Source organism: Carcharhinus amblyrhynchos, chromosome 9, assembly GCF_965287045.1.
Source record: "Carcharhinus amblyrhynchos chromosome 9, sCarAmb.v2.hapA, whole genome shotgun sequence".
Lineage (NCBI taxonomy): Eukaryota > Metazoa > Chordata > Chondrichthyes > Carcharhiniformes > Carcharhinidae > Carcharhinus > Carcharhinus amblyrhynchos.
The window spans coordinates 73,402,270-73,420,605 of record NC_137332.1 but is presented as its reverse complement, the minus strand read 5'-3'; the positions used below and the strand labels follow the sequence as shown (position 1 = coordinate 73,420,605).

At 41.9% G+C, this 18,336-nt stretch overlaps 2 protein-coding genes across 5 annotated transcripts in view; one reads left to right on the top strand and one right to left on the bottom strand.

Annotated features, from left to right (window-relative positions):
* LOC145347940 (transcriptional adapter 1-like) overlaps positions 1-6,767 on the top strand; it is a 55,528-nt gene extending 48,761 nt beyond the window's left edge. Inside the window, exon 8 of the mRNA XM_080195928.1 lies at positions 5,854-6,767. Within this exon, the coding sequence (XP_080052054.1) occupies positions 5,854-6,003 (150 nt within the window). The 3' untranslated portion in view covers positions 6,004-6,767. The remainder of the gene's footprint in view (positions 1-5,853) is intronic.
* Positions 1-18,336, bottom strand: part of LOC145347941 (uncharacterized) — a 79,057-nt gene that overhangs the window by 12,794 nt on the left and 47,927 nt on the right. For 2 of the 4 annotated variants that reach the window (XR_013887878.1, XR_013887876.1), the window contains exon 3: positions 17,402-17,476. The exons of 1 other annotated variant lie outside the window; for it this stretch is intronic. The gene's annotated coding sequence lies outside the window, so the exon portion shown is untranslated. Of the gene's footprint in view, positions 1-16,974; positions 17,047-17,401; positions 17,477-18,336 lie in introns of those variants that run through there. One more of the 4 variants, XR_013887877.1, reaches the window with a different exon arrangement.

The window sequence follows — 18,336 nt, the reverse complement described above, 5'->3', positions numbered from 1 at the left end:
ACCACAATATGACAGATTTTACCCTGCAGTTTGAGAGGGAGAAGCTAGAATCAGATGTAAGTATTACAATTAAGTAAAGGTAATTACAAAGACATGAGGGAGGAGCTTGTCAGAGTTGATTGGAAAGAGAGCCTAACAAGGAAGACAGTGGAACAGCAATGGCAGGAGTTTTTAGTGGTTATTTGAGAGGCACCTCAGGGAGGAGGAAACATGCCAAGAGGCATTCATTGCTGACAAGGGAAGTCAAGGACAGCATAAAAGCAAAAGAAAAAGCATATAAAGTGACATGTGTTAGTGGGAAGCCTTTAAAAGTGAGCAGAGAACAACAAAAAAGTAATAAGGGGGGAGAAGATGAAGTATGAGTGTAAACTAGCTTATAATATAAAAGAAGATGGGAAGAGTTTTTTTCAATATGTAAGGCGAGAGAGGCAAAAGTAGACATTGGACCATTGGAGAAGTAATAATAGGAAACAAATGCAGAGGAATTGAATAGTTACGTTACATCAGTCTTCATGGTGGAAGATATCAGTGGGATGCCAGAGCTCCAGGAGAATCGGGGGACACAAGTGAGTGTGTTGGCCATCACCCAGGAGGAGGTTATGGGGAAACTGAAAGGTCTGAAGGTGGATCAATCACCTGGACTGGATGAACTACACCCCAGGGTTCTTAAAGAGATAGCTGAGGAAATTGTGGAGGCATTGGTGCTGATCTTTCAGGAATCACGGAAGGCAGGGAGGGTCCCAGAGGATTGGAAAGTAGCTAATGTAACACCATTGTTTAAGAAGGGAGGGAGGCAGCAGATGGGAAATTATAGACTGGTTAGCCTGACTTCAGTCATTGACAAGATTTTAGAGTCTATTGTTAAAGTTGATCGCTGAGTACTTGAAAGTGCATGATAAAATAGAACTGAGTCAGCAATGCTTCGTAAAAAGGGAGGTCATGTTTAACAAATCTGTTAAATTTCTTTGAGGAGGTAACAAGGAAGTTAGGTAAAGGAGAACCAGTGGATGTCATTGATTTAGATTTCCAAAAAGCCTTTGAGAAGATGCTGCATAGGAGGCTGTTAAATAAGTTAAGAGCCCATAGTGTTATGGGTAAGATACTGGCATGGATAGAGGATTGACTAATTAGCAAAAGGCAGAGAGTGGGGATAAAGGGGTCTTTTCAGGATGGCAGTTGGTGACTAGTGGTGTGTCTCACGGGTTGGTGCTGGGTCCACAACCTTTCACAATCTACATTAACAATTTGGAAGAAAGAATTGAAGACATTGTTGCAATGTTTGCAGATGATACAAAGATATGTCGAGGGACAGGTAGTATTGAGGAAGTGGGAGGTGGGGGGGCTGCAGAAAGACTTGGACAGGTTAAAAGAGTGGGTGAAAAAATAGCAGATGGAATACAATGCGGAAAAGTGTAAGGAAGGAGAAATGGAGGCATAGACTATTTTCTAAATGGGGAAATGCTTAGAAAATCAGAAACACAAAGGGAGTCCTTGTTCAAGATTCTCGTAAGGTTAACATGCAGGTCAATTGGCAATTAGGAAGGCAAATGCAATGTTAGCATTCATGTTGAGAGGGCTAGAATACAAGAGCAGGAATGTATTTCTGAGACTGTCTCTGGTCAGACCCCATTTATAGTATTGTGAGTAGCTGTGGGCCCCGTATCTAGGGAAGGATGTACTGGCCTTGGAAAGGGTCCAGAGGAGATTCACAAGAATGATCCCTGGAATGTAGAGCTTGTTATATGAGGAACGGTTGAGGACTCTGGGTCTGTACCCCTTGGAGTTTAGAAGGATGAGAGGGGATCCTGTTGAATCTTACAGGATACTGTGAGGCCTGGATAGAGTGGACATACGATGTTTCCATTAGTAGGAAAGACTAGAACCAGAGGGTGCAACCTCAGGCTAAAGGGATGATCCTTTAAAACAGTTGAGGAATTTCTTCAGCCAGAGAGTGGAACATAAGAAATAGGAGGAGTAGGCCATCTAGCTCTTTGAGCCTGCCCCGCCATTCAATAAGATCATGGCTGATCTGAAGTGGATCAATTCCACTTTCCCGCTTTCTCCCCATAACCCTTAATTCCTTTGTCTATCAGGAAACCTATCAATCCATGACTTAAATATATTCAGCGAGGTAGCCTCCACCACTTCAACAGGCAGAGAATTCCAGAGATTCACCACCCTTTGAGTGAAGAAGTTCCTCCTCAACTCCGATCTAAACTGCCCACCCCCCTCCCCTTATTTTGAGGCTGTGCCTTCTAATGCTGTTATCCTTTCTAAGCAGGAAGAATCTCTCTACCTCTACCCTATCAATCCCCTTCATTATCTTATATGTCTCTATAAGATCTCCCCCTCAGCCTTCTAAACTCCAACGAGTACAGACTCAGTCTATTTAATCTCTTTTAAGAACATAACATAAGAACATAAGAAATAGGAGCAGAAGTAGGCCATCTGGCCCTTCGAGCCTGCCCTGCCATTCAATAAGATCATGGCTGATCTGTCGTGGCTCAGTTCCACATTCCCGTCCTCTCCCCATAACCGTCCTCTCCCCATAACCCTTAATCCCCTCTCTTATCAAAAACCCATCAACCCGCATCTTAAAAATATTTAGCGAGGTAGCCTCCACCACTTCAACGGGCAGAGAATTCCAGAGATTCACCACCCTTTGAGTGAAGAAATTCTTCCTCAACTCCGTTCTAAACCGCCCCCCCTTTATCTTGAGGCTGTGCCCCCTAGTCCTACTGTCCTTTCTGAGCGGGAAGAGTCTCTCCACCTCTATCCTATCCATCCCATTCATCATCTTATACGTCTCAATGAGATCTCCCCTCATTCTTCTAAACTCTAACAAGTACAAGCCTAGTTTATTCAGCCTCTCCTCATAGCTCAACCCCCTCAACTCCGGTATCAGCCTAGTAAACCTCCTCTGCACTCCCTCCAAGGCCAAAATATCCTTGCGTAAGTACAGCGCCCAAAACTGCACATAGTATTCTAGCTGCGGCCTCACCAATGCCCTATACAGCCGCAGCAAGACCTCCCTACTTTTATATTCAATCCCCCTCGCTATGAAGGCCAGCATCCCATTCGCCTTCCTGACCACCTGCTGCACCTGCAAGCTGGGTTTTTGCGACTCATGCACAAGGACCCCGAGGTCCCTCTGCACCGTCGCCTGCTGCAGTTTTTCTCCACTTAAGTAATAATCCTTCCTACCATTATTCCTACCAAAGTGGACCACCTCGCACTTGCCAACATTAAATTCCATTTGCCAGTTCCTGGCCCATTCGCCCAGCCTATCTAGATCCTTCTGTAGACTCTCCACACCCTCCGCAATTTGCCGTTCCACCAGTCTTGGTGTCATCAGCAAATTTCGACACCATACACTCGGTTCCCTCCTCCAGATCATCTATATAGGCTAACCCCCTCATCTCCGGTATCAGCCTAGTGAACCTTCTCTGCACTCCCTCCAAGGCCAATATATCCTTGCGCAAGTGCAGCGACCAAAACTGCACACAGTACTCCAGCTACGGCCTCACCAGTACCCTGTACAGTTGCAGCAAGACCTCCCTGCTTTTATATTCTATCCCCCTCGCTATAAAGGCCAACATTCTATTCGCCTTCTGATTACCTGCTGCACCTGCAGACTGGGTTTTTGCAGTTCGTGCACAAGGACCCCCAGGTCCCTCTGCACCGTAGCATGCTGCAGCTTTTTGCCTTTTAAGTAATAATAATATACAATAATAATTAATTTAAATAATAATGGTGAATCTGTGGAACTTGTTGCCGCAGAAGGCTATGGAGGCTAGGTCATTGAGTGCCTTGAAAACAGATAGTTTCTTGATTAATAAGGGGATCAGGGGTTATGGGGAAAAGACAGGAGAACGGGGATGAAAAAATATCAACCATGATTGAATGGCAGAGCAGACTTGTTGAGCCTAGTGGCCTATTCTGCTCCTATGTCTTATGGTTTTGTGGTAAGGCCACACCTAGACTGTTGTGTGCAGTTTTGGTGACCTTATTAGAGGAAAGATGCTCTTGCTATAGACGGAGTGCAGCAAAGGATCAGATGAGGCTGATTCCTGGGATGGCAGGTCTGTCATATGAGGAGAGATGAGTTGGTTAGGATTATATTCACTGCAGTTTAGGAGAGTGAGAGGGTATCTTACAGAAACTTATAGAAAATTCTAACAGGGTTAGACAGGGTAGATTCAGAAAGAATATTCCCAATGGTGAAGGGAAGGGGATCCAGAAGAAGGGCTCATAATTTGAGGATAAGGGGTAAACCTTTTAGAACTGATGAGTAGATGCTGGTGTTGGACTGGGGTGGACAAGGTGAGAGGTTACACGACACCAGGATATAGTTGAAGTTTTATTTGAAATCACAAGCTTTTGGACAGGGTGTAAGGGGTGGCAGGAGAGAGAAGTGTAGAGGGGAGACACAAACTATTTGCAGGAATTGTTTGTCTGGCTGAGTAGGAAATCAAATTACACAAGTGCCAAAAATCATTCCAAAGGATTGTATCGTCAGTGCCCCAACAATGCTCCCTCGACCACAAATTTTCTGGAAGAATTGTACCTCATTGGAGAGTCAGACTCCCCCTGGCTCAGACATGTTACATAATTACATCAACTCTCAAAATTCTAATTGTACCAATATTCATTGTTTACTTTGGGCTAGTGATGTTTCAGACTTCCAGCAGCTTGCATTGCAGGAGACGTTTTGCACAAGGTCATTTAGCTTATTCATTTCCTTCTAGGCACAGGTGGGGTAGCTAAAAGATTAACTTGCAGATCGTTTGCAAAAAGCTATTCGTGTTTTTATCTCTATTCATCAACTACTTGTAAGGAAGAGTAGCTTGATTTCTGGGTTATTGTCAGCCTCAAGTGTGACCAATCTTAAAAAACCTTTGTAAAAATAAATTTTAAAGTGTTTCGGCCCAGAAATCAATAGTTTTGCTCAGGCACTTTGTTTTTGGTTCTGCCTTCTGAAAATTATATTTCAGAATCACTTACAAATACTAATATGAAATTGAGTTTTGAATTAATTAATTGAGAAAGAGACTACTGATTGTACTCCAACCCCTTGAAACGAAGGGGGATGTTGTGCATTAATTGTACAGCATTGTAGACTTATCTGGAGCACTCTGTTTGATCATACCACCCCAACTCAGGAAATAACCATTTCAGATAAAGGTTGATAGGAGTTTGGAGCTCTCTGCAAAAGGCTATGGATGCTAGCAGAATTGGGGCTTTCAAGACTGATGTATTTTTGTTAGGCAAGTGCATTGAGGGATGTGGTTCAAAGACATGTAAATGAAATTGAGGTACAGATAAGCCATCATCTATTTGAATGGCAAAACACACCATGGACTGAATGGCCTACTGCCATTCCTAAGTCCCTATAATTGGTTTATTGCTACTTTTGCTATGATGTGTTTAAAATAATTGACATAAAAATTTGTTTTTTTGTACCTGGCTGAGAAAGGCAAATCTAGATCAGTGGTAGGACACTTTTCCAAATCCTAAATGGGGCAGCTGGGTGTCACTTTCTTTGACTATTGAGAGCAGTGCTCTATTGAGGAATGGATGTATGTATAAGTTTAACCTGCAACTACATTAAGAGAGAGTCTTGATCATTACAAACAAATGTTGCGACCTCTGGTTCCCCAATAGTTGAACATATCGTTGCATCTTGGTTTTTCAGCTTTTAACATTAAATGTTAAAGATTTTTGGAGTCCAATCTTGGATCCAACTTGGAATTCAGCAGAGGCTGAAGTTATCAGGATTTATTCTAAATTTGAAATAGTTTAATTTACCTGCCCCTACATTATTTTGCACTTACTGTTTGTTTTCCTTTGTAGGTACACAGGGAAGTGATACCAGCCCACACAGTCTACGCCTTGAATATAGAAAGGATATTGGCTAGGCTCTGGCATCCTAGCCATGAGGAGTTAGAGCAAGATAAGATTCATCGTCAGAGGCTGGCGGTCAAGGAGGGACTTGTCTGTTGACTGATTTTAGGCCAAATGTTAGGTCATGCTTCATCTCCACTTCGAATTAATGCGATTCTGCCTGAACCTCATTCTGTCTCTATCATTACTGGGTAGAATCTGTTATAGTGATGGGAATCATTGGCAGTATGCCATGACAGGTGTAAATTGAAACAATGGAAGTTAGTATTTAACTTCATTCTGACAATTTTGATAAAACATTTCTCATAAATCTCTTAGGAATGGGTCTTTATTTCATCCACTGAGATTTCCACATTGAGGTTGCCTAGTGTGATATTTATGTGCAAACATCTTGAAGTTCCACTATTGCAGTAGCTGTATTAACGTATTTAAAATAAAACTGTAACTCCTCTGGTAAAGTAGAGGATGAAATTTCAGATGAAACTAGTTGAGCAAAGGCCTGGATGGTTTGCCTATTTTGTTTAATACCTGTCTACTGATGAGTCAAAAGGTAACTAACTTTGCAAGTTAGTTTCAGATTCTTCTTTGCCATTGCTAGTTATTTAATATTCTAACTCAATATAAATTTCTTTATCAATGTGCAAAATGGTTACAGGTTTAAGATTACCAATGCAATGTAATAACACTGCGGAATCATTTTATTTTTGTACAAAAAGAAATTGTGGCAGTTGATTGGTAGAATGCAGTATGTCTTTTGTATACCCAAGTGCTTTATTTTATACTTTGTGTATTTATAATTTTATTTTGTAGTTTATGTACAATACTGCAAGTATTGATTCATTAAAATGTAAATGTACAAAATACATTTAGGTGATGGTAAAAAGTTTCTCAGCATTAGTCTCTGAATTTGGAATGCACAGTCATGAAGTGTGATTTCTTACTAGTTTGCCTAAAAATCTCATCCAAGATCCATAGTGTTCAAAGCCTTTCCACTGTATTTTGTTTTTGAATGCAATCTCTTATTTATACTTAAGTATGAAGATATTGGTCATTAAATTAGTTTGTAGTTCATAATTTTTTTACAGATCCCCCTCCCCCTCAGAAGGTATTTCTTTCTCTACTGCTGAGTCACTTCCTGATGAAAGAACTTGGTTCATTCTTTTGAATCACTGAACAGATTAGGCTTAATAATATCTTGATTTTCTGAAACCTTCTCCTTTAGAGCTCCGTATTTCTTGATGTGCAAATATTGGATTGTTGGTTATGATTTTGAAAGTGCTTTGTTGTTTATTATTAACCTGACGGTTAGTTAATGTAATATTTTTGTCCTTTTAGGTTACTGCGAAGACTTTTTATCTATCACAAGTTCATTGCTTCTCCTCTTTTGCTTTCCCCCTGGTTTGACCCTACTTGCATCCTTCAGTTCTGACTCCTCTCCTTGGCAATCAATTATGCCATCTTTTGTTTCTGCCCTATTGGGTGTTTTGCATTCCCTAATCCTGATACATCAGTACTCTTGCCTTCCTAATTTTCCCATGATCCAGCATTAAATCTTCCCTAGGCCAATCCATAGTTACCCTCTTTGCTTTCTTCAAAGGACTAATTGAGGTATCAGTGTTCTGTCATACAGAGCAATGCCAAATTCTCCATCCCCCTACGCATCTTTGTCCATTATCTACTCCAGACTAATACCATTCTTGACTTCTTCATCCTTGGATTTTTGCAGTGAACCATAGTCCTTTCACATTTTCCTCTGGAATGTTCTTTCATTAGCAAGCAATGCCTTTGCTATCCATGAACTTAGTGGAGTTTTGCTTCGTAGATCCTGGGTAAACAGGGAGCTGGACAAGGCTTTGATGTAATAAAGGGGAGGTATGATGGGGTGAGTTCAAAAGCAGCAAGGGAAATAGGTGCTGGAACAAAGCATCATTTTAAATTTTTATGAAATAAGCAGAATGGACCAGGAGGGGGTGGTAAGGGCAACAAAGGTGATAAAACATTGGTGATTAAGGTGACATCAGAGAAAATTAGAAAAAATGTTTGAGCTGAAGGCACCACATCTGCACAAGGCACTGGCAAGAACTTTGCTTAATAGCACAGATAAAAATGAAGACTTCTCTTCTGGAGGATGGGTAGCCCCGATAAAGAATGGGATAAAGACAAAGAATCTTAGCTCAGAAATCAAGTAGAATCAGATTAGGTGGAACTAATAAATAGCAAATGGCAGAAAGTGTGTGTTTATAGGCCTTTCTAACATTACTTGTCAGGTAAGGGTAGGGTATACATCAGGAAATTAGATGCCTATGTAATAAGGGAGTAATCATTGACTTTAATCTTCATTTGGACAGTACAAATAAAAGTTGTAGCAAAAGTTTGGAGATGTTCATTGATTGTATACAAAATAGTTTCCTAGATTGAAAGAATTAACTAGAGGACAGGTTATTTAGGATCTAGTATTGCACAATAAGAAAGGGTTAATAATAACCTTATAATAAAGTGGCTTCCAGCGAAGAGTGACCATAGTATGATGGAATTTTGTGTTGCACAGGATTTCCAGATTCTGTTGAGGCAAGAATAAAGGAAGCCAGGGGCCCAAAATACTGTTCATCAGGGTGGGAGAAGTGTGGCTGGTGATCCTGTCTGAACTCTGATAAAGGCCAATTAAGCTGGTTAAGGAACTCATGAGCTTGATAATGGAAGAAAGGAGATGGGTACAGAGGGAGGAGAAAGTTATGATTGTCCCAGGAAATTATCGGGGCCCTATTGAAAGGTCACAGTGGAGGACTTGGCCATTGGTAAAGTGCAAAGGCCATCACTCTCCTGGCATCATGAAGACTTAAGAGCAGAAAGTAAGATTACCAAGGACAATTGGGTGGTCATCTGAGTATATACAAGTCAACTTCTGGTACTGGTGACATAACTTTGATTTTCAGACCATTTACAATGAGGGAAATCATCCTCTGTAGGAAGGATGGTGTCTCAGACAGCAGGTGGCCAGTGGAAAAGGAATAAGACAGGGGCTATATCTTCAGCAGGCAATCTACTGTCAAAGGGGGAAATGGCGGAGAACCAGCCCTTCAGGGGACTGCAACACTACAGTCAGCAAATTTCAGAAATTACTGCCCTCATCACTAAAGACCTCCCACTTTATAGCACTGATCCACTTGCCCTACTAGCTGTCAAAAAGTGGCTGTGGACCTTTTCACTTCTGGCTCTGTCCAAGAATCATAACTTTGGCACCTCCATAATTGGCTGCAAGACATTACGTCTTGCCGATTACTGATGGTCTATTTGTTGGAGCTGGATAGTCCATTCAGATTAGTTTCATTGCTTTTGCTGGATTTTCCAAAGTGCAGGGCTTAAGCAATTGCATCCATGTAGCCACCAAGGTACCCCATTCATTAACAAGGACATTCAGCTGGTCATCTACCTCGTGTGGTGATTTTCTGGCAGCTACCCTCACTACTTCATCCTTCAGTCAGAGTCTGGGATTTTCCATCCTTGCTGGCCCCAAAAATCCCATCTGAGGTTAACAGATATTTTTCATGGTCTGCCCTTCGCCTGCTCCAATTCCTGGGGTGGGAAGGACAGTAAAATTCACCCCCATGTCTCAAACTCTTTTAATTGATTCTAGGGGATGGAAGAGTCCTGGACCTAGACATGGAGATTATACCACCAAAGCCATCTGCTAGGACCACTATTGAGCAAGCCATTGGACTTCTGAAGCAGTTCCTGTAGCTGTATCAATCAGGTCAGCAATATGCTCCTGTAAGGGTCTCACCTATTGTGATGGTCAGCTGCATTCTCCGTAAGAGTTGTAGACTGAGAGGATGGTGAGGTCCTGGAAAGTGACAACACGTTGAAGGAAAATGAGGAGTGGGAGGTGTACGACTTTTTGGGATTTTGTGGCATCAAAAAAACTTTTAATTAAAGTCTTGTAAGTTCGGAATTTTTAATTTCCAACAAGAGGGTTCTCCCTTGTGCCTGGCCGAACAAGGTGCAAATAACTTGCATTTATAAATCAGTCGTGTTTAATCAAGATTTTGCGTTCAATGAACAAAAAATGGTGAAGAGAATGTGGAAGTTTTTCATTCCTTAAGGTCTTGGGATTCCTCAAGTGCTGTCGCTGTAGATGATGTATTTCTCCTCTTCGGTCTCCGAAGTGATGTTACTGTCTCTCAACAATCGCACCATGGAAACCAGGTAAAACTGCCAAATACTTTTTTTTAAACTTTTATCTCTATTTCTTATGAAATCCCTTATTTAGAAATAGTTTGAGTTTGCCCCTTCTATTTACAGGACATCTTCTGGTGTCACCCTACCTCCATAACCAGAGTTATGTGGAGTGAAGTATCCCCCTCATATCACCAGGTCCCCAGAGGTATATTCTATTGTGAGAAAATGACACATTGTTGTCGATGCAGAGTAGTTACAAAGTTGCAACCTCTTATAAACATTCACAGGAACGGATTTTAACTCAAGTTTCATGTAACTAAAATTCCACTTTAAAGTCATAAAATCCGTTAACACCGGAATTCCTCACAAACAGCCGTCATCCTGTTCCCAGTCTTAACTTTGAAGTGCTCCACTAGCAGAAATTCAAATAGGATTGTTCAAAAAGTTGAATAAAATTTATAATTGTTACCCTAAAATTCAGTAGTATTATCAAAACTTTACGCATAAAGATGCAGAACACCACAGTGCTTCAGTTGAACAGGGAGGGTGGATGCCATTTCTGTCAGTGATCATCTGATTCATCCAATATATAGGGCATGGTGCAGGTTGCACCTGGGTACCTATGCTAACACAGCCATTGAAGCAGCAACCTGAACCATGTAAAGTCTTACTGCCAGTAAAGAAAACACTTACACCTGGATGTTTAATCATTACCGTTGAACCTACGTATCTGTCAGTTCTAGTCTTTCTATCAATAAAAGAAGTCTCACGTGGCTTCAAGTATTATTATTTACATTAAGCTGAGAAAGTAAAATAGTGCATTGTTACAGCAAAGAGACACTCCTCGTGATCCACTAGGTGACATGGTGGTCTCTGTGCTTGACTGCTTTTCTGTTGATGTTGGAGCCACTGTTGTTCATCTGTTGGTGTCAGTGGGTGTCATACTTTTGACGAGATCCAGCTTGAGGCAAAGATTTTTTTTTTCCAAAGTAACCTCTATTAACATGCTTAACTATGTACAAGATTACAAAGCACCAGGACAGGGACATGGCTCCCTTTTCAGATTCCCCTCATTCTCTCCTGCATGATGTCATTATATTGCTCTTATGCACGTGCTCAGTAGCTATTGTAGCTTGAGTTGGTGTTAAATTTAAGCCTTTACAACTCCTACACAGTGCTCTCTTTGTGGTCTTGGAGGAGGTGGAGGTGGAGGTAGCTATCACATGATGATGAGATGTATGTTGTCAGTCCACCCTGACTGGCAAACATTGTGCCTTTGTTTAAAAAGGGCTGCAAGGAAAAGCCTGAGAACTACAGGCTGTTGAGCCTTACATCTGTAATGGATAAGTTGTTTAAAGGTATTTTAAGAGACAGGCATTTAGAGATGCAAGGACTGATTAGGGACAGTCTGCATGACTTTGAGTGGGAAATCATATCTCTCAAATTTGAGTTTTTTTAAAGAAGAACCAAGAAGGTAGATGAGGGTAGTGCAGTTGATGATGTCTACATGGACTTTAGCAAGGCCTTTGAAAAGGTACCACATGGTAAGCTGTTGCATAAGGTTAAATCTCAAGGGATCCAGGGTGAGGTAGCCAAATGGATACAAAATTGGCTTGATGACAGAAGCCAGGAGGTGGTTGTACAAGATTGCTTTTCAAACTGGAGGACTGTGACCAGCGGTGTGCCTCAGCGATCGGTGCTGGGTCCACTGTTGTTTGTCATTTATATTAATGATTTGGATGAGAATATAGATGGTATAGTTAGTACGTTTGTAGATGACAAAGATTGGTGGCATAGTGGACGGTGAAGAATGCTTTCTAGGATTGCAATGGGATCTTGATCAATTGAGCCAGTAGGCTGACCTATGGCAGATGGAAGTTAATTTAGACAAATGTGAGGTGATACATTTTGGTAGACTAAACCAGGGCAGGACTTACTCAGTTAATGGTAGGGCACTGGGGAGAGTTATAGAACAGAGATCTAGGGGTACATGTTCATTGTTCATTGAAAGTGGAGTCACAGGTGGACAGAATGGTGAAGAAAGCATTTGGCATGTTTGGTTTCATTAGTCAGAACATTGAATACAGGAGTTGGGATGTCTTGTTGAAGTTGTACAAGGCATTCATAAGGCCACACTTGGAATACTGTGTACAATTCTGGTCACTATTATAGAAAGGATATTTTTGTACACCTCTATCAGGTCTCCCCTCAGCCTCTGTCTTTCCAGTGAAAACAATCCTAATCTATTCAATCTCTCCTCACAGTCAACACCCTCGAGACCAGGCAACATGTTGGTGAACCTTCTTTGCACTCTCTCCAGAGGTTCCACATCCTTCTGGAAAGCGTGCAGAAATGATTTATTAGGATGAAACCAAGACTTGATGGTTTGCTTTATAAAGAGACTTTTATTCTTGGAGCGTAGGAGGCTGAGGAATGATCTTATAGAGGTCTATAAAATAATGAGGGGTACAGAACAGCTGGATAGTCAATATCTTTTCCCAAAGGTAGGGGAGTCTAAAACAAGAGGGCATAGGATTAAGGTGAGAAGGGAGAGATACAAGAAGGTCCAGAGGGACAATTGTTTCTCAGACAGTGGTGAGTGTCTGGAACAAGCTGCCTAGAGGTGGTGGTAGAGGCGGGTACAGTTTTGTCTTTCAAAAAGCATTTAGGCAGTTACATGGGGAAGATGGGTATAGAGGGATATGGGCTAAAACACATGCAATTGGCTCTAGCTTAGGGGTTCAAAAAAGGTGGCATGGACAAGTTGGGCTGAAGGGCCTGTTTCTATGCTTTAAACCTCTTTGACTTTATGACTACTTCCATTGCTACTCTCTCCACTGATATGAAGATAGGGTACAATTGTCTTTCAGGTGTTATGTGCCTATTTCTCCAGAGTGAGATATAGCACTGTTGTCTTCCATGGCCAATGTTAGTTGAAGGGTGCATGCATCAGTGGTGACAGGCCCTCAGCAATAATATGTCTATTTGTATTCTGAGGGAGTCATTGAATGGTGTGAGCACACTCCTGTCCCATATTCAGAAATAGCATGTGTCCTTTTTTATTATTCATTCATGGGATATGGGTGAAGAGTCAACAACATGCTATGGATCTGGAGTCACGTGTAGGCCAGATCAGGGTAAGGATGGCAGATTTCCTTCACTAAAGGGCATTAATGAACCAGATGTGTTTTTACAGCAATCAAGAATGGTTTCATGGCCTTCCATTAGCTGTTTAATTCCAGACTTTTTACTGAATTCAAATTTCACCATCTGCCATGGTGGGATTTGAACTCAGGTGCTCAGAGCATTAACCTGGATTACCAGTCTACTACCACTAAGCCACCACCTTCTGGAGGGTAAATAGCCAGAGGTTGGTATTGAGGACTGCAGTTGCACTTGCCTTTCCAGGGTTTACAAGCCATTGAAACTTTTCCTGCACTGAATCTAGGTTCTTACCATGCTTTTGCTGCATATTATGGTAGTGATGCGTATTCAGGTCTGGTTGGGTCTCCTGCCAACCCTGGGAAGAGATCGCCCTTGACTTCCTTGTGGCGTCTAGCATCAACTCTGTGTCAGCATCTGAAAATCTAGGAGCTGTCCTGTCCAGGGTTTCACATCTTTGCCTCTCCTGAGATATTGTGACAATGAAGTTTTTTCTGATTCCTCACTGTGCCATCACAGTAGTGAAAACACTAAGTAAATTCTCTACTCGAGAGCTGTGGATCCTCAGTTGTTGAGGATATTCAAGAAAGAGAGATTGATAGATTTTTGATTACAGGGCAAAAAGATGAAGTTGAGGTAAATTGAGAGTTGAATATGGAGCAGGCTTGAAGGGTCAAATGGCCATCCAGCCCCTATTTCTTATGACAAAAACTCTCCTAATTACACATTCTAAATTCCTATCAGGTAACGTTCTGCTATCCATTTGCCACTATACTAATTATCAGGCCTACCAATAAGGTCTTTTGTGACCAGGTCAATTTCCACACTATAAAAACCTGAAATATCAGTTTTTAATATTCCAAACCTAGGATGAATATACACAGTTGAAGTGCACAAATTGTGTGTTTCTGCCCTTTTATGCAAACTTATTGAAATTCATTATACTTATTTGGCTGCCATATTTAGCATGTCTTGAGACTCCTTAAAGGAAACGTCTCGTATGCAATCTTCCCCATTAAGTACGTGAGCCAGTGCTAGGGTGCATGGTAAATGTTCATCAGAAGAAAACTTTTGAGAGCTGGAATGTCCTGTTTTAAAGGGTGCTGACAAATACAATATTAACTTTCAAAAGTAAATTAGAGGTGTACTTAAAGGAAAAGTTTATTGTACTATGGGAAAGGAGTGAGTAGGTTTTTCCTGGATTCCAGTTATGCACTTATTCTATTTTTAATTCATCACCTTTTTAGTAATATTCAGCACTGCATGTTGTTTTGATGCAACATGCTCTGTTACTGCACTCGTGTGAGTATGCTGCATATTATTGTTATTATTTTTCTTTAGCTAGCTAGTGTTGCACAAGGCAAAGTTTCAACAGTTCCCATAGCAAGGTTTTTAACCCAGATCAGGTTGAACATAAGAACATAAGAAATAGGAGCAGGAGTAGGCCATCTAGCCCTTCGAGCCTGCCCCTGCCATTCAGTAAGATCATGGCTGATCTGTCGTGGCTCAGTTCCACATTCCCGCCCTCTCCCCATAACCCTTAATCCCCTCAACCCGCGTCTTAAAAATATTTAGCGAGGTAGCCTCCACCACTTCAACGGGCAGAGAATTCCAGAGATTCACCACCCTTTGAGTGAAGAAGTTCTTCCTCAACTCCGTTCTAAACTGCCTCTCCTTTATCTTGAGGCTGTGCCCCCTAGTCCTACTGTCTTTTTTGAGCGGGAAGAGTCTCTCCACCTCTATCCTATCCATCCCATTCATCATCTTATACGTCTCAATGAGATCTCCCCTCATTCTTCTAAACTCGAACGAGTACAAGCCTAGTTTATTCAGCCTCTCCTCATAGCTCAACCCCCTCAACTCCGGTATCACCTTGAATTAACACTGAGGGAATGTAACTTCACTTTATTTTTTCGATAAAAATTTAGTTCAAACAGGCACAAAGAATTAAAATCAAGAGGCAAAGTCAGAGTGACTGCCATTGACATCAAGGAACCCAGGCAAAACTGGAATCAATAGGAAATCAGGGGTAAAACTCTTCTCTGGCTGGACGTGTAACCAGAAGAAAAGATGATGGTTGTGCTTGTTAGAGGTCTGTCAAATTCAGTCCCAGGACATCACTGTGTGATGTCATTCAATGACCATTTCCCCCCCCCCCCATAAGATCAGAAGTGGGCATGTTAGCTGATGACCATACATGATTCAGCACCATTCCTAACTTGAATTTAACCATCACCCCTTGAAATTCAATTGCATCATCATTGCTGATTCCTAACTATCTCTGAATCGTAACCCCCAAGACAGAAACAAAACTGGACCAGCCTATAGATATAACAGCAGGTCAGAGCTGGGCATGCTGCAGCAGGTAACTTGCCTCCTGATTTTCCAAACCTGTTCAATATCAACAAGTCACAAGGCAGGAGTGATTATGGAACACTCTCGCCATTGATGACAGCAGTTCCAACAATACAAGAAGCTCGACACCATCCAAGGCAAAGCAGCCTGCTTCATTGGTACCATATCACCACCTTCAATATTCACTTCCTCCATCAGTGATAGCAATATACATCAGCTGCAAAATGCACTGCAGGAACTCACCAAGGCCCACTTCAACAATATTAGCTCATGATCTCTACCACCTAGAAGGGCAGAGAGTAAACACACCAAGTTTCCTCCAGGTCATTCACCATCCTGACTTGAAATATATCACCATTCCTTCACTGTTGCTGGGTCAAAGTCCTGGCATTCCCTCCCTAACAGCACCATTGATGTACCTACACTTCAAGGACAATAGCAATTCAAGAAGGCAGCTCACCACCATCTTCTGGAGGGCAAATAGGGATGGGCAATAAATGCTGGCCTAGCCAGTGACACCCACATCCCATGTATGGATAAAAAAGTAGCCCAGTACTCACTACCTCCACAGGCATTTTGCTCAAGCCAATCATGCCCACCACTTGGGGAAATCACTGGGTAAATCCTGGCCTATTCTGGAGGCAACCTCAGCAATGGAGACCAATACCACTGAATGAGTGGTTCCCGAGGTGACATCCTAGCGATTGGACAGGCAGTCTGAGACCAGGCAACACCATTTATTGGATCAGGTTCATGGCAGCAGGCTACCTGCAGCAACATGCGGCCCTGGGTCCAAGGCCACCAGAACCAGCAGCAGGGCTTTACCATCATTCACAAAACTTCCCCTTCTTTCCGTCTCCTCCTATCCTTTTCACCCCCCCATCCCCTCAAAAAAAAGAGGCTCACAAAGAGTTAAAAACTACCTCTAGGAATAATGCAAAAACATTAGTACTCGCAAGTAAAGCTTACATTAACACTGCAATTAAGTTAGTGAAATTTCCCTAGTCACCATAGTCTGGCACCTGTTCAGGTCAATGCACCTAACCAGTACATCTTTCAGAATGTGGGAGGAAACCCATGCAGACACAGGGAGAAGATCCAAACTCCACACAGGCAGTGAGTGAGCCAGCCAGGAATCGAACTGGGACCCTGGCACTGTGAAGCAGCAGCAGTGCTAACCACTGTTACCGTGCCAGGACCTCAGTCAGTTCCTTTCATGTGATTGCTATGGTCTAGATGGTGTTTGCCGCACTATTGCATGCCTTTATGAGCAAGTTCCTACATTATCTACAGGAACTGCTAGCTCCCCAACCATTCACATTTACATTGTGGTATTCTGAAAGAAGGAATCGTTGTCACACATCAGATTAAACTAACTTTCCAATTACTGCAATGGTTCCTGGAGAAACACGATTTCCATTTTCCTCACCATTTGCACTGTCACAGTTTCTGCAGGTGCAATTGGTCACAAAGTAAAGTGATTTTAAACAAACGCTTGCATCCACAAGTGGCCATCATTTAAAAAACAGGAGACTCTGGGGTTCAACATTTTAACCTTTGATCACCTGGTTTGCACTAATACATCACCTTTTATTCTGTACTAATACATTTTTCATTTAGAAATGCTGAGGAATAAGGCAAATGCAGAGTGAGGCAGTAATGTCAGTGTTGTGGTCTGGAATGGTTTTCACTACACTATTATATGAAGCTGTTCCTACATGATTCTTACAGGAAGAGCCAGCAATTCCCTTTTACACAGATTCTGAATGAAGCAGAATTTACTCAGGCATTGGATCAAACTTACTTCTTGACTGAGTTGGTTTCTGAAGAACGTGGCATTGAGATCAGTTCACAGTTTGGCATGTCAAAGTCTTCATCGCTGTAGTCATAAAGCAAGTCAGTTTAAGCATGTATTTGCATTCAAAATTAAACCCATTAACCATCCCCCCCACACCCCTTTAAACTGAAGATGCAGTATTTCAAATCTTGATCAGCAGGGTTTATAAAACAAATCACACAAGATACTCATCATTGCATGAGATGGTGACTTTTTTGTTTAAATCTTTGAAATTTCAAATGGAACTTTATGGCATAACCAGTTGCTGGAAGTGAACAATGCCTGAAGGGCAAGTCATTTTCCAATTACTCATTGAAGAGTTTTGATGCTGTGTCGATAGTGTTGCACTTTCCTGGACAATTGGTGATGGGCCAGGGGGTATGAATCTTGGCAAAATACAGGGAGTAATCAGGAGTCTAGCCTAATCCTTATCCAGTGCTATGCCATATTTGCCAAAAGTGTGGCACTTGGCAAAACCACTGGGCAGCCAATTACAATACCAACTGAGGACTCCTTCCCACCTTGAGGGGCTGCTAGCACCAGTTTCTGTTGTCATATAAATGCAGCCTCCAAACCCCAATCTCTCACGTTGCTGGCACCCCCCAACCCATCATTGAGATGCCCTATCCTCAGCAGCCACTGGAGGAGAGGCTGTTAATTTGCCATCCATCTGATTGGACCAGAAGCTCTTGGGACGAGACTGCATCCTAAATTGGATCATAGCCCCAGCTGCAGTCTCTTAACTGGTCACTATTGGTAGCGTGCAGCCTTGGGTCCCACTGCCTGAAGGAAGATCAGCTCCCACTTAAGTCTCAATAAGACTTGATCAGATGTTCATAAAATTTCAATCACAAATTACAGATTTTTTTCCTGTGTCAAGCAGTCTCTAATTCAGTTGCTAT